At 49.1% G+C, this 21,102-nt stretch overlaps 4 protein-coding genes across 8 annotated transcripts; 2 read left to right on the top strand and 2 right to left on the bottom strand.

The window, feature by feature from the left end:
* Positions 1–431: 431 nt before the first annotated feature.
* LOC105696489 (neprilysin-4) lies at positions 432–7,789 on the top strand. 3 transcript variants are annotated; one of them, XM_012418994.2, is made up of 16 exons: positions 432–1,461; positions 1,834–1,880; positions 2,493–2,844; positions 3,334–3,579; positions 3,695–3,900; positions 3,976–4,152; positions 4,262–4,360; positions 4,444–4,588; positions 4,650–4,864; positions 4,941–5,117; positions 5,199–5,361; positions 5,441–5,489; positions 5,745–5,812; positions 5,928–6,064; positions 6,403–6,567; positions 6,804–7,789. In XM_012418994.2, the coding sequence occupies exons 2-16, from the start codon at positions 1,869–1,871 to the stop codon at positions 6,978–6,980; spliced, it is 2,388 nt and encodes a 795-aa protein (XP_012274417.1). In that variant the 5' UTR covers positions 432–1,461; positions 1,834–1,868; the 3' UTR covers positions 6,981–7,789. The 3 variants fall into 3 exon arrangements, with proteins under 3 accessions (XP_012274417.1, XP_023290247.1, XP_012274418.1); XM_023434479.1 differs by lacking the exon at positions 432–1,461 and having other exon boundaries at positions 1,510–1,880; XM_012418995.1 differs by lacking the exons at positions 432–1,461; positions 6,804–7,789 and having other exon boundaries at positions 1,510–1,880; positions 5,745–5,816; positions 6,403–6,535.
* Positions 7,180–9,049, bottom strand: LOC105696492 (p21-activated protein kinase-interacting protein 1-like). The gene is made up of 3 exons (XM_012419001.1): positions 8,884–9,049; positions 8,591–8,753; positions 7,180–8,510 (listed from the first exon to the last, which is right to left on the bottom strand). Exons 1-3 carry the CDS (start codon positions 8,959–8,961, stop codon positions 7,777–7,779), a joined length of 975 nt encoding a protein of 324 aa, XP_012274424.1. The 5' UTR covers positions 8,962–9,049; the 3' UTR covers positions 7,180–7,776.
* A 268-nt stretch (positions 9,050–9,317) lies between these two features.
* Positions 9,318–13,887, top strand: LOC105696488 (lysosomal alpha-glucosidase). The gene is made up of 16 exons (XM_012418993.2): positions 9,318–10,164; positions 10,222–10,379; positions 10,472–10,646; positions 10,722–10,812; positions 10,883–11,051; positions 11,130–11,199; positions 11,275–11,379; positions 11,441–11,698; positions 11,792–11,994; positions 12,080–12,187; positions 12,260–12,437; positions 12,518–12,666; positions 12,755–12,839; positions 12,923–13,193; positions 13,266–13,465; positions 13,551–13,887. The coding sequence occupies exons 1-16, from the start codon at positions 9,451–9,453 to the stop codon at positions 13,617–13,619; spliced, it is 3,003 nt and encodes a 1,000-aa protein (XP_012274416.1). The 5' UTR covers positions 9,318–9,450; the 3' UTR covers positions 13,620–13,887.
* Positions 13,888–14,436: 549 nt separating this feature from the next.
* LOC105696491 (zinc finger protein 708) lies at positions 14,437–20,697 on the bottom strand. 3 transcript variants are annotated; one of them, XM_023434480.1, is made up of 3 exons: positions 20,619–20,694; positions 19,984–20,082; positions 14,437–19,739 (listed from the first exon to the last, which is right to left on the bottom strand). In XM_023434480.1, exon 3 carries the CDS (start codon positions 18,325–18,327, stop codon positions 16,396–16,398), a length of 1,932 nt encoding a protein of 643 aa, XP_023290248.1. In that variant the 5' UTR covers positions 18,328–19,739; positions 19,984–20,082; positions 20,619–20,694; the 3' UTR covers positions 14,437–16,395. The 3 variants fall into 3 exon arrangements, with proteins under 3 accessions (XP_023290248.1, XP_012274423.1, XP_012274421.1); XM_012419000.2 differs by lacking the exon at positions 19,984–20,082 and adding an exon at positions 20,248–20,390 and having other exon boundaries at positions 20,619–20,674; XM_012418998.2 differs by lacking the exon at positions 19,984–20,082 and having other exon boundaries at positions 20,619–20,697.
* Positions 20,698–21,102: the final 405 nt, after the last annotated feature.

Here is a 21,102-nt window from a genome sequence, read left to right as displayed (position 1 = left end):
GAGCGAATTAGACGAATTGAACGAGGCACTTCTCGTCTACGTAAGAAGTAACGCTTAATCGAATTGAAAGAAAAGTCCTCGTTTCCATGGACGATCGACGCCGCGAGCCGAGACGATTGCGCGTCCCGTGGAAATTGGCGCGAAGACGTCGCCAGGTTTTTTGCGAGGTGTCATCCGCCGTCGCGCGATTCGCCCCAAGTTTGCGATCCGATCGAGCGAGCTTCTCCTCGCCTTCCCTTTGGTCGGTTCACCGAAGGGAAGGAAACCGGGGAAGAGTCGTGCGAATCGGAGGAGGTTTCCCTCGAGGGAGGAAATCGCAGCGCGGTGACCGGAAGTCGACCCGGAAGCGCAGCATCCGGCCATTCCGGAGCCCTGTCAATTGACGCGACAAAGGCAGGGACGCTTCCTAGCCAAGGAGAGCGGACCGGGTCTCGCCGGGTCAAAGAAGCGAGATAAAGTGCAATCTAATCGAGCAGTTAGTCGGGGAATTGACCGATTACGTCGCACTGGGGCGTACCGAGGCGGCGTCGAAGCCGACGCCGATGCCCGCGAATCCGATCTTTCCGGAGTAGGGGTGCGGATCGCGTCGAAGATGGTCCCGGGTACTTCCGCCTCGTCCTCTCCCCTCGCGGCAACGTTATACCCCTCAAAGACTCTACCACTCCTTCTAAACCTTTTTATCAAATTTCACTGATTCTACATCGAGATCATCGCCTAGACTCTTACGAAGTCCCTTCCCAAGAGAGTGCTCCAAAATTGACAAAGAAGCAACCGGTGGTGACGGTAGTGGTACCCTGCGGGGAGAAGTTCCAAGTACTCCTTTCCTCTCGAGGGTACCGAAGCGTTGCAAGACATCTCCCGGAGATCCGAAGGTTTCGGCTTTTAAGATCAATAATTAATAACCAGGTTCCCCGGTGATTTCTCCTATCGCTCAAAAGCTCCGCATCGAGGGCGCCTCCGAAATACCCGCGGAGGCCTCCTCGGGGCAAGTGGCCGAAGAAAAACGTGCCTTGGATGGGAGCTTGCGACGTTCCCGCCACCTCCGGCTCCTCGCATCCGCGCTCTCCTCGGAGGGCACGGCACCGCGAGAGGAGGGATCCGGATCCGCCAACGAGTGGTCTCACTCGATCGCCCGGCCGAACTTTACTCCAGTTGACAGCGAGCCGCGTTTGCGACTCGGTCTCCACGGGGCCGATAAGAGTCGGTCAAACGCGATTCGCGTAACATCGCCACGAGGCGGGATAAATCGGGCGAATCGCGAATCCGAACTGGGAAATCTCGCCGATGAGTCTCGGCACCGACTTCCGGTACCCCTGAGAGACTCCTCGGAGTCGGCCCCTTCCGCAGGGCATGCCCTCCCCCTGAGAAGACTCCTGCTCCTGGCAGGACTTTTCGAGCGATTCGAGCGATTCGCCCGATTCGCGCCTCGAAATAGAGGGGGGAAAAAAAAAACTCCTCTCGGTGAGTATATAATAGGAGGGCCGGCGCGCACCTCGAAGCCTTTGTAGCTTCGCGAGTTCGAAGTCGGACGGATGGGCGCGCCGATTCCTTTTTTCTGTCCCCCTCGAGGTTGATCCGATTGATCTGAGCCGAATGCCCTCGGCTGTGCTCCATGTCGGGACGTTATCCGATTTTCGGGTCCCGATAAAGCGCGGCTGATAGCGCTCGTTTAAAAAAGTACAATAGTGGGTGTCTAACGAGTAGAGGGATTATTAATCAGCGGTGAAGCTTCTCGCGTTATCGTCGGATATCGATGCCAATCGGTCGGGCTCACGTGCATCCGAGGGGAAGAAAGCTCGCCGATAGTAATCGCCGTCTCTCCTGGTTCCTCAGGGTACGCAGCCACGGAGGGTAGAGGGGAGCAGAAGATGCGGTACAAGGTGAGCGGAGGATCCCGACGGCGCTTTATGAAAATACAAAGAGTCTCGGGGTATTTCGGGTCACCCGGAGTCTTTCTTCCGTCCTCCTCTTCTGTGAGAAAAGTGCATCTATCTTTAGAAGTGGTCGGTGCACGACCCGATCATAAATCACTGCCGGAAAAAGAAGTCACCCCCCCGGGCGTCATTTACGCCCGCGAGCGGCATCTCGATCGGTCCAGCCGAAAGCACCGATTCTCGCGCATCTCCCCGGGAAAGGGGAAAAATAGGACGAAAGAAGCGTTTCCGGTGGGTCTTTTTTCCCGGCCTGGTTTCCTCCGAGAGGCCCCTCTCCGATTTCGCGCCCGACGCGGTCCGTTTCTGGGACAAGGCGAGTCGAAGACGCACGCAAGAGGAACGCGTGGAACGAATCTCTCATCCGGGGTTGTTCCAGAGACCGGGCCGGGAAAATCAAGGCCAGTTCGCCGATAACTCGACCTTCTCCCCGGAGGAGAGGATCCGTTCCTCTATTTTCTCATTGTTCGTTCTTTTCGCTTTCTTCTATCTCTTCCCTCTCTCCTCTACGAAGAGCGGAAGCCTGCGCGAATCCTTCCTCCGTGATTCTTATTTTTTTAGGTCAACGATCCCGAGGACGGAGGCCGGAGTCCCGAGGGCGCCAGGCAGTCTGGGAGTCCGACCTCCCCGTCTCGGCCCTCGTGCCCTTCGAACCCCTGGTACTTCCGGATAATCCGCATCCGGCGATCCGGCGAGCTGCCGATCGAGACCACCCCTCGGAAGGATTCCCCGAACCGCAGGACCCTATTTCGAGATGAAAAGCAGAGCCAGAAGGAGACGAAGCTGGCCATCGTCGTCGGCCTGCTGGCGGTGGCGGTGATAGCGCTGATAGTGACGCTGACGCTGCAGGTGGCTTTTTCAAGGAAGGAAGCCTACAGGGAGATGTGCCAGACCGAGGACTGCATCAGGACAGGTAAACCTGAGAAATCCTCGGGATTATCCTTGAAATCGAGTCCATATCAAAAACGTGAAGCAGGAAGGCACAAGGTACTAAAAAAATCAGTCCTTTACGGGGTTGTCGAATGATAAAGCAATGATAACTCACGTTCGATTAGATTCTCGAGTCCAGCTACGTGAGATCAATTCGACGTCTCCTTGGCCAAGGACCAGATACTTTAATAGAATCACATCGATCGGAGTATATTGGGTTAGGTCACGATCTGTAAAGCCATGTAAGGTTCGATCTAGCGTGCAAGGCGCGCCAGGGCTGACCTTGATTGGGAAAATTAATCAGAGCCGAATACAAAAGTGCAGCATTGGCAATTCCTTCCCATTAGGGAGGATCAAAGGACGCGTACCCAGATGCCCGTGAACGCGTTTCGGATCGCAGGAAGGTCCTCCAAAGAGGCGCACCCCTTTAGCGTGACCGAGGTCAGTTTTAACATCGATCTCTGAATTTCAGCCGCCAGAGTGATAGGAGCGATGAATCGATCGGTAGACCCTTGCCAGGACTTCTACAACTTCGCCTGCGGTGGATGGATCAACAAAAATCCGATCCCTCAGAGTCAGACATCCTGGGACCAGCTGAGCCTGCTGAGGGAGGAGCTCCTGAAGAACCTGAGGATCCTGCTGGAAGAGTCGGATCGCAAGGAGGACCTGAAGCCCGTCAAACTGGCCAGGACTCTTTACAAGACCTGCATGGACACCGGTGGGTGTTCCAGAAACAATGAAAGAAGCAAATGAAAAATATCTGCAGATTTGAGAATTTTTTTTTTTTCTTTGAGGAAGTTTCGACCTTATCTGCGATGTACTTTTAATTCCAGCTAGAGTAGAGGCTCTGGGCTTGCAGCCGATTTACGATGTCCTCGGGAAGGTTGGTCTTCCAAAGGATCCACCCTTCAACGAGACCGCAACCCCTCTGGACGTCTCCAGGATAACGGGGGTAGCGCAGAGAGCGTTAGGATTGAACCTGCTGGTGAATTTTTATATCAGCGAGGATGTCAGGGACACCACGCGAAATCGGATGATGGTGAGGTCCAGACTACTTTGAAGATCGTCCTGCCAAGGGTTTCATTCGGTCCTAATCCTGCCCTTGTCCTCGCAGATGGAGCAAGTGTCCCCAGGATTCAGTGAACGCTATTTGCTCGACCCCCAGCGCTTCAAGTCGGAGCTTTTGGAATATAAAAAATACGTGGCGGCGATGGTAGAGCTAGCAGGAGCTGGGAACAAGAGTCAAGAATTCGCCACGGAGCTTCTGGACTTCAGCACGAAACTCGCGCGGGTCGGTCTTCTTGAAACGAGAAAAGAAATGAAAGGAAGATTTAAAGAGCTCGGGCCAGTTCCAAGCGTCATAATTATTCTTCGCATATTTCTTCATATCATTTTCACAGATCATGACGACTCCCGAGCAGAGGAGGAGCGCAAACCACCTGTTCCATGACGTGACGATCAACGAGTTGCAACAATTGACCGATCTACACGCCCAACAGGTAAACGAGAAAATAAGATGAAAAAAAAAGTCCGGGAAAAGTTCCGACCTGAATTTCATTATCCGCGTGACGAATCCTTTCAGTGGAACTGGACCGATTACTTGGAGGCAGTCTTCCACGACACCAACGTCACGTTGGAGCCGTCGATCGACAGAGTGATCATCATGGACCTGCGTTACCTGCAGGAGTTGCCGCAACTCCTGGCGGCCACCTCGCCGAGGACCGTTGGTCGGTACCTCTCGCGACTTGCAATTCTTATCAGACTGATGGAAACGTATCAATTCTTCAGGTAGATTCATCTGGTGGAGCGTGTACTCGACAGTCGCGCCATTGACCCTGCAGAAGTTCCGCGACCTAGGTTTCGTCTTCTCGCAGAAGGTCTTCGGTCTGAAGGAGAAGACCCCTCGGTGGAAAGGATGCACGGGAAACGTCAACTCCAATTTCGGAATGGCTCTTAGTTACGTTTACGTCCAGCGGCATTTCAATGAGCGGTCGCGCGAGAAGGTATCGCCATTCGGCTTTGCCGAAGGAATTAGGGATGATCTCTGTACGTCGAGTTTCTAATTAATTATTTGCAAAGGCCCTAGAGATGCTGACGGACGTCAGGGCAGCCTTCGACGAGATGGTAACCGAGCTGGACTGGATGGACGTGGGGACCAGGGCAAGGGCTCACCGGAAGTTGCACGCCATGAGACCCTTCGTAGGGTTCCCGGAGTGGATCACGGACCCGAAGAAGTTGGAAAAGTTCTACGACGGGGTGAGAGAGTCTTCCGCCAAGTTCAACGAGCCTTAACGCGTCCGAAACTCCGAGAGAAAAAATTTAAATCCAACCCTCTAGGTCGAGGTGGTCGAGGGCAAGCTCTTCGACACGTTCCTGAAGCTGACGAATGTGGGGGCGAAGAAGAGCCTGAACAGCCTGCGGGAAAAGCCCGACAAGGACAGGTGGATATCAACGGGGACGACCGTGAACGCGTTCTACAGCGCGATTCTGAACTCAGTCAGTAAGTCAACGAAAGATCCTCGAAATCGACCCGGCTGAATCCGAGAGACCTCGTAATCAGCCTTCTCCTATGCTTTCAGCATTTCCAGCGGGCATCCTTCACCCTCCCTTTTACGGAAACGGCCTAGAGTACGTAAGATCGCAGACCTTCGACCCAATTCCGCGACTTGGCGATAAGAAACGGCTCGTCGTGACGCTCTCTGATTTCTTTATTCCTCTCTAACCGCGCGCAAAGTGGCGCGTCTATTGACAGGGGCAGATAATAAGGTTGGCTTGATTCGAAGGAATGTCCTTTTAAACCGGAGGGAATCGTAACGATGTTTTACGAGCCGTTCCTTGCGCCGAGTTATTTTTACGATGTCTCACTACGGGCTCTTGAAACAGATCGATCAACTACGGGGCCATGGGCGCGATTATGGGCCACGAGCTCACCCACGGATTCGACGACCAAGGTTTGTAGGTACCCTGGATATTTTTTTTTCGCGATCCCGCGACCAGTCGACACCTCGAGACAATTATTCCCCGCGACGTTGCTGGATTTTTCTCTCTCTTCTATTTTTCTACCAGGTCGCAGATACGACGAGAACGGCAATCTCAGACAGTGGTGGAGCGACGAGACGCTGCTCCATTATTACGAGAAGGTCGAATGTATCATCGAGCAATACGGCAAGTATCACCTTCCAGAGCTGGGTAACAATTTCACGGTAAGTGGCAGACCGTAGGCGAATTAGAAAAGCGCGGATGGCCATTTCTATGCACAACCGCACGATATCGCGGAGGCTGCGAAGACGATCTCTCGACCATTACCCTTTCTCCCGTTCGCCCCATTAATGGCCGAAATGCGTGTTTAATGTTCCTCGTGGAAATCTGCACGTTCAAAGTGCACGAGATATTGCAAAACGCGTCCATCGCGGGTCTAACAAACGCATGGAGGTCTTCCGTCGAGACGTCAGACTCTGGAAACTATTCCGCGGAAGATATAGGAATTAATTCCGTGGATTTTTTACCCCTCAAGGTTTCAGCACGACCGATCATGTTTCAGGTAAACGGAATCAACACTCAAGGTGAAAATATCGCCGACAATGGCGGCATAAGAGAGGCGTACAGGGCTTATCAAAGACTGAAGGCCCGGAACTCGAGTCAGCAGGCTTTGCCCGGTCTGACGGTGTACAATCAAGAACAATTGTTCTTCCTGGGCTTCGCACAAGTAATCCTCAGTTCCCTCTACATGTCTATCAAAGAGATGAAAATTTCGCTTCCTAGTTCATGGGTCTTGGTTCCTCCGCAAAGGACATTTTCTCGGTTTCGCATCTGAAATTTCGTTCGCCAGAATTTAGTGTCAGATGTAGATAATTATTTTGGCCGGTGGCGTTAAATTGCGAGAATTTAATTTTTGGGGTTGGGTAGGAAATGTGCAATTTACCAAGTAATGTCGTGTTTCAGGTCTGGTGTGGGAATTATACCAATGGAGCACTCAAGTCGAAGCTTATCGAGGGTGTCCATGCTCCAAATCATTTTCGGGTTATCGGGACCTTGTCGAATAATGCCGAGTTCGCGGAAGCTTGGAAATGCCCAGTTGGAAGCCCCATGAACCCACCACATAAATGTATTCTGTGGTAGTACGCAGCAGTGAGAGTGTACCAAGGGCGATGATTAAGGAATAAAGAGCTCCATTCATGAACGAGTCTGCTCGCAAGAAGCCTCGATGTTCTTCAAGTGCTAGGAGACAAGTTCGATTTTCACACGAGTCATCGGAAGGCTTAATCGCTCATAAGCTAATCGGTATTGATGGACGGAATCGATGTCAAAAGCGAGCAACTGTGAATAAGCTGCTTTATGACAGTGAGTGCGTTATATAATTTAATAATCACTTACTATCGGGCATAGTAAGTCGATACTTCGGAGCAGGAGAGACATCAAGATTTGTTCGGATTAGTATCCTCTCTTCAAAACATCGTCTTATGGAATTTCCCATTGATTAACTGTACATAGACTGACCTCGACAAAATGTATATAATTTATTACACGCGCTGGTAATAGCCTAAAAAATTAGTGCTCGTAAGTAATTGAAGGATAATAATTTGTAAGAAAGGAAAGTAAGGGATTATTAATGTAATATGTGGAAAAATACTCTAGAGAAGTGCTGAAGTTATTGGATGGGAATATTAAAGGCTTGAAAAGAAGATACTGAAAGTATTCAAGATGTTTCCGATTTATGCTGCATTTTAGAAACATTATGCAGTCAGTGGAAATTTAGCTCTAATACTTATAGTTTAACGATGTGGAAACTGAGTTCAACTGGTATCGATATTAAAATTCAGCTTTGAATTCTAGTTTTGTTTGTGCAATAATTAAAAAAACAGAAGGAAAGCGGTTTTGATATTGACACTGGGTTGAACAATGTGAAATAGATTTATTAATCCCCTGTATTGGTTACTTCTGTTATTTCGTCTGTTTTGATCCTCACATCTTCACAGGGCAAAGCTAGGGTGAGACAAGTTATTCTTGCTCCACATTTGACACTAGCCAATAAATTCAATTTCCTTTTCAAAATTTTCCACAGAGTTATTTTTCCAGAACTGGAAGCGGTAACTAAAAAGCGACCATGTGTTGATATACATTTTACCCTACTGTCATGTACGGTTACTTGGAAAATATTAGTGGAATTTTTAATATCATATAACGTAACCTGTCCATTTTCATGACCGACTACAATTTTATCATCGTTTAAAAAATCTGCACAAATAACTTTTGAATCAAATTTGATTTCGTTAACAATACCAGCTGTCTCTACAAAGTATACATCGATCATGCAGTTCGCTGCCACCAAGTACATTTCTCCATTAGGACTCCATTTAATTACAGAAATATGTTTCGCTTGAAGTTTCATTCTTGGAACCAAATTTGTAGCATAAGCAGGTCGCCCCTTTATTAGGTTCCACGTTCTAAGCACACCATCCCCTCCTGCTGATAGAGCTATTTTTCCACTGGGATGAATCGCTAAAGTATTTACAGGGAAACCTTTGTGTGCCTTTTGCCAGTGCTTTTCCAATTGCCAGTTACCACAACGCACAATGGATATACTGCCATCGCTGCTACCCGTTAACAGATGCGATGCATCTGGTGTAAATTCTATGACATTTATTGTCCCTACAAAAAATATCAGAACTCAATCGCAACCACGTCATTGTCATTTAATAATTTAATTGAGAATAAAGTGTAATCATTACCATTATGATGCGCTAATCTACCTGACTCAACTCTAGGTCGCATATCATAGAGCGATACCAAATCATCGGCACCAGCTGATGCTAAATAGTGTTTCCTGCTAGAAACGCTACGTATACTGGACTGGTGACTGTGAGTAGCAAAACTACGTTCAAGTTTTAATTCCTAAAACAGTATTTAAAGAAATGTGCGATATACAAACAATGACCGATCGTAGAATGATGAATAAACTCTATTCCTTTGGTACAGTTAACTTAACCTATTTATACGATCTCTATTAAGCGTGTGGACTTACATCTTTGACTTGATGAATCTTGTAACCGAGTAAAAACTGTTCGTACGTTCCAACGATGATCTCGAAATCTCCAGACATGTTTCCAAATGATATTATATTGAAAAAATAAACGCCGAACACATGCCGGTTTCAATAAACAATCAGAGTTTGGAGATTGCTCACGAGCAAGGACGCTCAAGCAAGCAAGCTTACTGACCCTGCTCGCTTTTGATGGTAAGGGAAGAGCACTCGTGGCGCCCTCTTTGATTTTACCCTTCACTTACCATATTTAAATTACGAGAAGGTGAAAAATTTTATCTTAATTAAATTCTACTTCACAGCTAGTTCGCGAATCGGTGTCATCCCATAAGGATTAGCCGTCTGCATCCTCCACCGGAGGTCGCACAAGACGCAGTCGCTCGATCCTTCCCGTGAATCTCTCAACTCATCTCTGGTAGAGGCTGTAGACTGCGTCTGCTGCGATCCACCTAACCTATAACATTTAAGTACTGTTTCGAGAATTACGCGTAATTATCGTTGTATCTGTATCAAAGTGAGCTGTTTGTTCTTGGGAGTTAGAGGCTGAATATGAGAACCACAGTAAACAACGTGTATACGTCAATACCACATCTTGAAGAACCACAATTTAAGTCGGGATTAAGTACTGAGATGGAAAATAAAATTGGAGTACTTCCAAAAGACTCGAATTCTTTTCAGAATTCAGAGAAGAAAATATCACGCAAAATGCGTATTTTTTTTAAATGTCTTTTGAGCATTACCATATTTCTATTACTGATTTACACTTCTTACGCCCTCATTACTCGTAGCCATAGGATGTATCGTATGTTTCAACGCAAGACTGAAGAGGAGCACAGGAGAAACGAAATGTTGAATTCAGTGAATGATACTGGGACTGATGTTTTGGATCATACGTTACAAAAACAAAAGCCTTATCTATCGATACGGCATTTTCAAAAATATAAATCAAAACAATGTTTGAACGTACCCTTAGAATTGAGATTTGATTGCCACCCAGAAAGTGGAGCATCGCAATGGTCGTGTGAAAGTCGAAGGTGTTGTTGGAGACCGTTATCGACATTTGACAAGGAACAAAACATTTTAGATACGCCATACTGTTATTATCCACCCTATTGGCGTCAATACAGCTATCTAAATTATAGCCACATTAATAACGACTTCTCTGGTTATATGAAGCTTTCGGCTAATTCATTTTACAAAAAGGATATAAACATAATAAAGGTTGAAGCAAGCAGTATTGACAGCTCGACTCTGCGTGTTAAGGTATACTTTATAACTATTATTGGTAAAATGTATATACTATAATTAAACAAGTTACAGATTTATGATCCTGAAAATAAACGGTACGAACCACCATGGCCCTTAAGATCTGATCCAAAACCGTTTACAACAAGGGTACCAGATGCAAAATACCGTCTTGATACAGACAAGTCTAAATTTGGTTTTAATGTTACTCGAGCAGCAGATGGCACTTCCATGTCAGAGAAAAGTCTTCTTTATTTACTGTTTATAATAAATTTTTCTCCAGATAACTTAGAGTAGTTTTCGAATAACATAATTCTCTATGCAGATTCAATACACTTGATCCTGGTGGTTTCATTTTTGCTGATCAATTTCTACAGATAAGTGCTCTAGTGCCTTCGCATAATATATATGGACTAGGGGAACACCAAACCCATTTGAAGTTAAACACTAACTGGCAGTTGTTTACTTTGTTCAATAGAGATCATTACATAATGGACCAAGTACTTATGCGTCAATACTTCCTACTTTATATACATAAATTGGAGATATTACTCACATTATTTTGTATGACTTAGGCAAACTTGTACGGTTCCCATCCATTTTACCTCATGATTGAAAATAGTGGTAACTGTCATGGAGTCTTGTTCCTTAATAGCAATGCCATGGGTAGGGAAGCTATAGATAAACGTATTAAAAACAAATGTACGATTTGTTCTTCAAAGTATCGAACTTTTAGATGTCATCTTACAACCCACACCGGGTATAACATTTAGAACTATTGGAGGTATCATCGACATATACTTCTTCATGGGACCAACGCCGGAGAATGTCCTCCAGCAATACTCAGCTATCGTTGGCAAACCATTTCTACCACCATACTGGGGTCTCGGTTTTCATTTATGTAGGCAAGTAATTTAATTTCTGCCCTTTTTGATATTTCGTTTCGCTCCTTACTCTGTAAATTACGATTTATTTCTTTTCAGATATGGATACGGAACCTTAGAGAAGACTAAGGAAGTGTGGAATCGAACTAGGGCAGCGCAAATTCCATTTGTAATTAAATCCCAATCATTCTTTTTTTAGATAACAAAGATGTTCTTAAGAATTGACACGAGAAATATGTTTTAGGACGTGCAATGGAACGATCTGGACTACATGGAGAGAAACAACGATTTTACCTACAACAAGGACACGTTCAAGGATTTGCCGAAATTCGTGGATGAAATTCACGCTGTAAGTTTTTCTAGAATTCCGGGATTCAAGACGTAGATTTATTCTGATTCTCTCTTCGCAGGTGGGAATGCATTATGTACCATTGATCGACGCCGGAATAGGTGCATCGGAGAAAGAAGGTACATATCCACCTTATGACGAGGCATATAAAGAAGGTCTACTCATCAAGGATGGTACTTCAAACGAACCGATTTTCGGGAAGGTTTGGAATTTAGGTTTAACGGTATGGCCTGATTTTACGAATCCAAAAACGCCGGACTATTACCTCAAGATGATGAGCGACTTGCACGATAAGTTCGCCTTCGATGGAATATGGATCGTAAGTATTTCTATCCGGGAAGAATATTTCTCCATGGATTGAAATTAACCTGACGTTTCATACCTCCATCTTTGATTACTCTTAACAATGCAGGACATGAACGACCCGTCCAATTTTTACAACGGCAAAGAAAATGGATGTTCCCACAACGACTTGGACTACCCTCCGTACATTCCTCATATTTTGGACAATTATCTGGCGACGAAAACCATATGCATGAATGCTCAACATTATTTGGGGCCGCATTATAATCTCCACAACACATACGGTATAAGTCAGGCGGTCGCTTCTAATCGGTATGTCATGTACCCGTTGCTCGTTTCCAAATATCTAATTAATAATAGATATCATTAACGGTACCAAACGTGACTTATTTCTTAGAGCACTTAAGAAAATCAGAGGAAAGAGGCCTTTCATTATTTCTCGATCGACGTGGGAAGGTCAGGGATTTTATAGTGGACATTGGACGGGAGACGATACCTCTTTATGGTATGCGATGCATTTTAACGTCGTTAATGTCGGTGCAGTCGTTCTAATGAATTCACGGCAATACCTTTCCAGGCATGACATGCGAATGAGCATCCCGGACATCTTATCCTACAGCCTTTTCCAAATCCCTCTGGTAGGGGCGGACATTTGTGGATTTAATGGCAATACGACGGAAGCTTTGTGCAACCGTTGGATGCAGCTTGGTGCATTCTATCCATTCATGCGTAATCACAACACGGATGACGCGATAGTAAGTGCGACATGACTAAATGTCCATTTATCGCCACAGATAATCAGGCGATAATTTTCTTTTAATATCGCTTTGTCCAGGAACAAGATCCTGTGGCCATGGGTGAGTTGGTGGTTAACTCCACGAAGAAAGCTTTGTCGATTCGCTATCGGCTGTTGCCTTATCTCTATACACTTTTTTACCGTGCCCATCGGTTTGGAGAGACCGTGGCTCGCCCCCTATTTTTCGAGTGAGTATTGCAAGCTTCTCAGCTACAGGAAAATTAAATGCTGCGGTTACTATCAGCAATTAATCGACAATTAAACATTTTCTTTTAGATTCACCAATGATACCACTACGTACGACATTGATTCGCAGTTTTTATGGGGAAGCGGTCTGATGATCGTTCCTGTACTTGATGAGGTACATGTTGATTTCTTCCCAGACCTAAATCTCGTTGACATGAAATATTAGAGAATAATCGTATTATCAATTGAATCGTGCAGGGCGCACTAGCAGTACGAGCCTATCTTCCTCGTGGTATTTGGTACGATTTCCATACTAAAATGTCGCAGCCCTCTATTGGGGAATATTTTACTATCGGAGCACCTGTTGATACGATACCTCTGTTCATCCGTGGAGGATCAATTTTACCAGCTCAAGAACCTGGCCTCACAACCACAGCTAGTAGAAGAAACAAATTTCAACTGATAGTAGCTCTTGACGAGTCTGGAATGGCCAAAGGGGAGTTGTACTGGGACGACGGTGACAGTTTGGGTACGCAGGGAAAAACATAAATCGTAAAAAAATATTCGGGCCAGATTTTCACATTTATTATATCGTCAACAGACACGGTGGAGTATGGACTGTATCAATGGATATTCTTCACGGTCCAGAATCAGATGCTCTCCAATGTGGACATGAAAAAAGGTTCCTTTGACGAGATCATGATTCTGGATACAATAGAGATCTTCGGGGTGAAGAATCCCGTAAAAACCGTGCTCCTGAACAACAATACTGCAGAATTCGATTACAACTCCGATGTATCGGTGAGATTAAAGATCGATAATCGAGTTACGTTTAGGAATTAATTAGATGTAAAATATATCTTAATAATTCTTTTTTCCTTTATAGTTCCTGAGGGTAAAAAATCTCTCGGTGGATCTCAAGCAATACTTCGTCATGTCCTGGCAGGACCAATAAACGTGCTTTACGATGAATGTTTTGTCGCTGGTTATCATGCACTTTCAACGATGGAATATCGCAAGTGGTAAGAAATACCAGTGGCTTCAATTAATCACAAAAGACTGGATTAAATCGTGATATTATAAACTCTGCCGTGATATACACGCCCAAAGTATGTCGCGTATTAGACTGGTTAAATATTCCTTTCATTTATAACGTATATATATATATATGATATCCAATGCTATGAAAATATTTTTAATACATCTAAGCTTGTGGTTACTATTTGTAAGTAAAATATCATTATCAAAAATTCATGAAATACTTTCTGAAGGAACCCGATGTCACGGTGATAGAGTCGGAATATTTTTATCGTGCGTACATACATATATGTAGGTGCAAATGTATTTTTTTTTATACCACAGGCGCTTTTGATACAAACAACGTCGATACACACAGTACGTCTCGATACTCGGACACTTTGATTTAGCGTCTTATAATGACAAGATTGTAAGTCGTCTTACACCTAATTATTATCGATCACATTCGATTCATCCTCCTCTACGATTAGTTAAACCTTCAACTACCTAGGAAAATCAACGACGCTTAAGAAACCAAACGAGTTAACGATCGGCTAATCCATCTCCGATTGCACATTAAATTTTTCCATAGGAACGTACCGAAAATTTTAAAAGGAAAAAAAAAAAGAAGCGGATTAATCATTTCTCCTCGATCATCTACAGTCAGTCGAGTCAACGCGAAGTCGTGCACCGTCTTGCTTAAAACAATGACTTAGAAGTCAGCCCAAGTTCCATCGTCCAATGACTCGCCCTCATTGAATCTAAAAGAGGCAACGTTTATTCGAATCACTGATCGTACGATACATCAGCAGTAACAACAGAATTTATGGCACTAAACTTAAACAGTCTGCCCCGGTCCGTCCTCGTTTAGGATTTTCGGCCAGGAGTCATCCTTCCGCCTTTTCCCCATTTTCCTGGGGAAACTCGAACGGAACAGGGCACTAAAAAATCCCCCTCGTCTCTGGTAAACATAAAGCTCTGAAAATTGGCATAACACAATAGAACCTAGAGAACCTAAAGCGGTCTATCATCGCGGTCTTTCGGTGGCCGTTTAATTTCCTTTTCCGCGAGTCCGGCATCGCTTTGGCACCGTCACATCGTGTCGACAAAGGCGCAAAACCGTCGACCCGAGCCTTCGGAAGGTCAGATCGGCTGGCCTCGATCTTTATTCAGTGCCGGCGACACCGATTTGCATTAGAAGTGAAGCAAACCGCCGATCCGATCTCCGGAATAAATTTGAAAACGATAAAGTGCCTCCGGGCTCGACGTCGGTCTATGCATTAATGCATACGTGCCTCCCTTGCCGCGCATTTCTCTACACGCTTTCCTAATTGTCTCTCTCTCCATATATAATATATAATGTATGTATATATCTATGTATCTATATATATATTTTTCATTTCTCCTCCAACGAACGCAAAGTCTCCGTTAAACGGGATAAACCTAAAACGACGCGGGTCGTGAACCGACCCTTTTGGCAACGAAATAGTTAACTAAATCTTTGGGCTTGTTAAGTTTCCGATTTGGATAAGAGCTTCGGGAAAATCCCTCCACCCTAGAAACAAGTAGAACCATTCAATCCTCCTGTAACGGGCAAATTAAAGATAAAGGGGAAACGGAATAAAAAAAAGTAAAACCACACGAAGCACCGAGTAATGCCGAGAGACCGACGAGTCGAAGGTCGCTCCTTGAGCACCTTTTCTCATTTCCTTTTTTTATTTCCCGATCGACGAGGATCCTCGAGGGAACCCTTTAGATTTTTTTTTTTTTTCCGGACCACGTGGATAATTAATCTCGGGGTAATGTGGCGATCGGATCCTGGAGAGGTTCTTCGTGGATCGAAGAATTCGATAATAGGTGGTGCATCAATTTGATTTGGAAACGGAGATCCAAAATGACCCGCAACCTACTAGCGCGTCGGTTTTCCGCTAAATGCTAATATACAATAGCCGATCTTGCGAATTCGCATTATTGTCTGGTCACATTGACTTACACCTATCTATCTAGTAGGGTGGACTCGCGTGCGTCGCCTTTGAACACATAATCGAATCTCATATACTTCTCATATATATACCGATATATGCGTATTCTCGTGCGTTGTATATAGATATAATGTGTAATGCGGGTGTATGCATATACTACGCGTAAACGATATAATCACGACCACGTAAAAACGTAACGTTCAGCGGCGACTCCTCTACATTCTACATGGGTAAAACCGTAACAACGTTAGAATCTTTCTCAGCCTAGCAGGAACATAAATAAACTTAACTCTTCTTTCGCGTTTCATTTCAGTTAAGCGACCCGGAGGTACAACTAAACGTAATAAAGGAGTCCTAACCTAGGTCCTCGCATTGGGGCGCGAAACGCGAGTGAGAGTATGGCAAGTGTTTTAGTGACGAGGGAACCCGGAGCCCGAAAAATGAAACTGGACCCCTTCGGGTGCTGGGAAAATCATCAAAGGAGTTCAGAGTTCCCTCGAAACCCGTGGCGTCCTCGAGGAGGGTCAAAGAGCGTCTCGGCTTCCTCGGTAAGGACTATGGCAAGGACCCGCGGCTCCTCCGAGGCATAACTCGAAGTTACCACAAGGATCTTCAGGGTCTTTGGTGTCCTCTTCAGGCCCTAACATTCCCCACAGGACGAAGGGCATCTCGAGAAGGACCCCAAGATCTCCAGGGTTCTCGTCTCCGAGCCGAAATTAGGCTCTCAGGGTCCTAAATCGCGGTGAGGGTCTCCAGGATGTCTTCCGGCGTCTTGCCCATCCTGCGAAAATTCTCCCAGTGCTCTCTAGGTACGGTCCACTCGAGGAAGGTTTCCAGGTTCCTCCTGAGGACATCTAGTTCCCCCAGGCCTTCCGATTTGGCGGGGTCCTTGCCCGCTGCGATGAGGGAGTCGACGAGGACCTCGTCGATGAGCCGCTTTCCGAAGCCCAGTTCGTCCAGCCTGCGGGGTTTGGAGATCCGTTTTAGAAGCACGGCGAGCAACAGCCTCATCTTCTCGACGGTCATGACCCGGTAGCGAGGAAGCATCGCGGCGGAGATTGTCGTGACCCCTTGAAGAGCGCAGATGGGTTGGGTGAGGGCGTCGTCGGAGACACCGGGCATGCAGTCCTTCTCGTGAGCCTCCAGGTCGTTCTTGATCCTGAAGAAGCTTCCGCAGCGGGAGCACCGGTAGGGCTCGCTTCTCCCGTGGATGCACTTCATGTGCTTCTTCCAGTGGGGGAGCTGAGTGAACCCGGCGTTGCACTCGGCGCACTTGAAGGGCCGTTCTCCGGTGTGCCTCCTGGTGTGGAGTTTCAGGGCGGTGGAGTGGGCGAAGGCCTGCCAGCAGACTAGGCAGCGGAAAGGCCGCTGTCCGGAGTGGGTCCTCAGGTGGACGGTCAGCTGGGACTTCTGGGCGAAGCGCTGACCGCAGGTCGCGCACCCGTGAGGTCGGTCCTGGGCGTGAGTGCGCATATGTTGGGGCAGGTGACCCTTGAACGTCTTGTTGCAGATGACGCACAGGAAGGACTTGACGTCCCGGTGGAGGCACTCCAGGTGCTTTTTCAAGGCGTCCCGCCGGACGAACCCGCGGCCGCAGATCTCGCACTTGTGGTCCTTCTGGCCGTTGTGTCGCTTCACATGAAGCGCCAGGTTGGCGGCGCAGGTGAAGGTCCCCGAGCAGAGAGCGCAGCGGTAGGGTTTGACCTGGCTGTGGGTTCTGCGATGTTGCACCAGTTGACCGCCGCGCGCGAAGCTCTTGTCGCACTCCGGGCACTTGTACGGCTTGAACCCGGTGTGCGTCCTCACATGGAGCTTCAGCCTCTCCTTCAGGGGGAATCCCTTGCCGCACTCATTGCACGTGAAGATGGGCCCGGTTGCGTGGACCACCTTGTAGTGGTTCCGCAAACCGCCGCTCCCCTTGAACCTAGCACTGCAGGCGACGCACCTGTACTTCTTCACCTGCTCTGGATTAAGCTCGAGCTGTCCCGTCGTCGGGGCGCCCAGGGTGTCTCCGTCGTCGTCCCCATGCGCGACGTTGTTGTTCTCCCGCTCGAAGACGTAGTTCGCCCTGATGATGGCGTTGATCCTCCTGCGAAGGCTTTCCTCGCAGGTGGGGGCCTCCGGGGTGGCAAGGACGATCTCCTCGTCGAACGCCGTGCTGGGGACGAGGATGGGATCCACGGACTCGCCCTCGGTCTCCTCCACCCTAGAACAGACCTCTTGCCGAAATTCGTAGATTTCCCTGCTCTCGTCCACGTGTTCCACGTGCTCGTCCACTCTCTGGCGCTGCCGCTTCCTCCCCGGCTTCTTCTCCCTTCCTCCGTCCTCTCCACCTTGCTTGTTGCCTCTCCGCTTTCTCGGCACCGCCTTTCCGGAATCCCCGGACTTCTTCTCCACCACGACCCTGGGTGGGTCCTCGACCGCGAAGTCCACCGCGTCGGTACTCGGCGCGAAGTCGAGCATCTGCGCGGCGTACTCGCCGACGAGGCTCCTGGAGAAGCTCCTGAGCGCCTTGAGAGCATCGGTGGCGTCGGCGTCCTTCCCATCGACGGTCTCCTCTATCCTGGACTTCTCCACCGGCAGGAGCTCCGTGAAGCGCATCTCCTCCCTGGGCTGCTCGGCAGCGGAGGCCTGGCCAGGGATCGTCTGCTGGGTGTTGGTCATTCCTCTTCTTCGATCCTCTTCCCTCTTCCTCTCCCTCCTCACTAGGAACTCCCTTCACGGTCTCCCTTCGTACGATTGAAAACCACCCCACCGAGTCTCTCTTCCTCCCTCCACCCTCGGAGAGTTCGACGCCCGGGCGCGCCGGTCCCCTTTTCCATCCTCGTCGCCGAGGATCGATCCGGATCGACTCGGAGTCCCCGGCGTTGGCCGCGTTTTATCTCCCCCCCTCCCGCCGCTCGCCTCGGCTCGGCAAACACCGGAGCGGCGCGCTTATCGGCCGGCCGCCCCTTATCGCGGAGATACGGACTCGAGAGTCGACCTCGCTCCTTAGGACCGTTTCCTCGTCTCCTCTCCTTCCCTCTCCCGCGTCGCGGTGCTCCCAGGGTCCTCGCCGGCCCGGGACTCGACCAGGGGCTCCTCTCCTGCGCGGGCGTTGCAGTCACCGGGTGGCCGGGTCGGCGCCGCGGCGTCTGGCCGGACGCAGGACCCGCCGCCGCCGTCCAACGACTGACCGACGTCGGCGTCGCGCCTCGCCTCCGTCCTCGCGACCCCGTAGTTCGCGCGATTGCGCGCTTTCCCGACGCATGCGCGATTCGCGGTCGATACGCGACGCCGGCCGGGGCGCCTCTCCCTCCCCCCGCGACGGTGACCGCCGAGGATGAACTCTGACCCCGCCGGTCGCTCTCCCCCTAATCGAGGATTACCGCGGGAGAGGCGCCTTCTCGGGGGCGCCGCGACCCACCGCCAGACCGACGCCGCTCCCCGGCGTCGATGTCACCGCTCGACCCAGACCGACGCCGCCGAGGTCCCCGGCGATCGATCGCGAGGGACCTCGCCCGACGAGGCCCCTCGAGGAGCGCCGCGACGTCGCGACGTCGGCGGGCATCGATGTCGCCCGCTGTGCGCGGCGCTCGCGATGACCCTTCTACTTATCGCTAATTATGGCTACCAGTGCACGTCCATATACACGGAGATATAGATATACGGATATAGAAATTCTCCACGCGGTATGCGAATATATATCCTGCGGTTTAATTTCGCTTTACTAACCTAAGCTTTGGTTTTCACTCTTTGCGGAGGTCTTCGAGTCGGATGCTCCCGGAGACGATGTCACCCGATGGTGGGTTTGCTTTGGTTTCTTTGGTGTAGAGCCTCTGTTATCGTGAGTGGATGTACCGCAGTGCTTCGGTCTCGCCGCGGGTATTTCTTGCTCCCTTCGGGCTCTGCGAGATACTCTCGACGCGGCTCCGGGTTCGAGGTTAGTGGACGAGGCTGAGGGTCCAGGCTCGTTTGTTTCTGGGATTTATTTTTGGTTTTCGCTCTTACGCCGGGATGACTCCTCGGGAGACGCTTAACTACGGTTAGCACGCCGGCGCCTGGTTAGTAGAGTGGAAGAGGGAGACCGCCACCACCTGAAAGAGAACGAGTAGAGATGCCAAAGCCAGTTCCATGTCCAAGAGTACGTCTACGGGCGCGTCGCGAGGGAGATTAAAAATCGGTTAGCGATAACGAGATTCATTAGAAACCCTAAAGCAAATTTTATACCCACGGAGCGCTAACGTGCGCGTGGCGTGCAAGTCGGGTTTGAGATCGGTTACCAACGGGGGAGTGGATTAAAAATACCAAAGCCAATTCTCGGTCCACCGGAACACCTACGTGCTGGTTCGCATGCGAGGGAGATCCGAAATCGGTCGTCGATGAGGGAACGGCTAAGTATCGGTCGGCGTCCATGCGAGTGAGAGACGCGCGGGACCTCTGTAAAGACCGGAAGGATTATGAGAAGGCGACGGAGACGGAAGAATCGAAAAAGAACGGAAACACAAGAGGCGCCCGCCACCAGAGAGTCTCTCGTTCTAAATATACCCAGTTAACGATATTACATTTCAATGGGATTATAGTGGAAAAAAAAAAACGTCATACGTGGGATTTGTCGGTGAAAATGGAGGATGAAAAATTGTGATCGGAAGGCCGCGGTGGGCCGGGGATTAAAATAAAGCGTCGGCGAGCTGCGACGCTCGTTCGGTCCGCTTCCAGGGGCTCGCAGGCCGGGCGAGCCATCGGCGCTGCAATTGATGAGAAAAAAAAAATATCGGAACGGGAAAGAGGAGCAGCGCACACGCGTGCATCACCGCGCCGCACGCATCGAACTTTCCGACCGACCCGAGCGCGCGCCCCGATCGAGGCGACGAGGTCGACCAGGAGCGAGCCGCGACCTGTCGCGACGACCGCTCGGTCGTCGGACTTTCCGGACTGGGCGGCGAGCGCCAGCGCGTCGACGTTCTCTCGCTTACCGGAATTTCCTGGACGTGCCGCGGTGAGGAAACCACCTTCCTTGCGGAGCGCCTAGCCCGGCCCTACCCTCCGGTCGCCATCTTAGTTACGCTAGCCCGCCGAGTCGCGCCGCTAGACGACGCCACCGTTGCGCTACCGCGACCCACCAGAGGCAAAGCAGGTATCCCTCCGGTGATCGACCGGCGAGTTGGGTACGAGGTTCCGTCTGCCGCTGCCAGATGACGCCACGGTCGCCAACGCTCTCTCGGTAATTCGAACTATAATTCTCAAGAATTTTCTAACAATACCGAGTTGCTTCCCACGAGGAGAGCCGCACTTTACGTCAGCGATTCCTCTGGAGATCTCCTGAAATCCTGGAAACGTCCGGCATACCCGGTAATACCTATTGCAACGAGTATAAGGTAACGTTCTAATTGTTCCAGCTCGAGCTGAGGAAGGCCGCCATCTTGGCATCGCGAGCGCCGCCCTCGGTGTCGACCGAAC

The sequence above is a fragment of the Orussus abietinus genome, unplaced genomic scaffold (genome assembly GCF_000612105.2).
Source record: "Orussus abietinus isolate OABI.00-Male unplaced genomic scaffold, Oabi_2.0 scaffold15, whole genome shotgun sequence".
In the NCBI taxonomy this organism is placed as follows: Eukaryota; Metazoa; Arthropoda; class Insecta; order Hymenoptera; family Orussidae; genus Orussus; species Orussus abietinus.
Note: the sequence above shows the minus strand (reverse complement) of the source record. Positions and strands in the feature narration are given on the sequence as shown.

What these genes read in the sequence shown, in the direction of transcription:
- LOC105696489 (XM_012418994.2), top strand. An exon ending in CGCGATTCTGAACTCAGTCA is followed by an intron (nt 5,362 to 5,440) that starts GTAAGTCAACGA and finishes CTATGCTTTCAG; the next exon opens with CATTTCCAGCGGGCATCCTT. An exon ending in CCACGGATTCGACGACCAAG is followed by an intron (nt 5,813 to 5,927) that starts GTTTGTAGGTAC and finishes TTTTTCTACCAG; the next exon opens with GTCGCAGATACGACGAGAAC.
- LOC105696492 (XM_012419001.1), bottom strand. Translation starts at nt 8,961, where the DNA reads ATGTCTGGAGATTTCGAGATCATCGTTGGAACGTACGAACAGTTTTTA. An exon ending in AGATTCATCAAGTCAAAGAT is followed by an intron (nt 8,754 to 8,883) that starts GTAAGTCCACAC and finishes ATACTGTTTTAG; the next exon opens with GAATTAAAACTTGAACGTAG. An exon ending in TAGATTAGCGCATCATAATG is followed by an intron (nt 8,511 to 8,590) that starts GTAATGATTACA and finishes TATTTTTTGTAG; the next exon opens with GGACAATAAATGTCATAGAA.
- LOC105696488 (XM_012418993.2), top strand. Translation starts at nt 9,451, where the DNA reads ATGAGAACCACAGTAAACAACGTGTATACGTCAATACCACATCTTGAA. An exon ending in CTCGGTTTTCATTTATGTAG is followed by an intron (nt 11,052 to 11,129) that starts GCAAGTAATTTA and finishes ATTTCTTTTCAG; the next exon opens with ATATGGATACGGAACCTTAG. An exon ending in TCGTTCCTGTACTTGATGAG is followed by an intron (nt 12,840 to 12,922) that starts GTACATGTTGAT and finishes TGAATCGTGCAG; the next exon opens with GGCGCACTAGCAGTACGAGC.
- LOC105696491 (XM_012418998.2), bottom strand. Translation starts at nt 18,327, where the DNA reads ATGACCAACACCCAGCAGACGATCCCTGGCCAGGCCTCCGCTGCCGAG.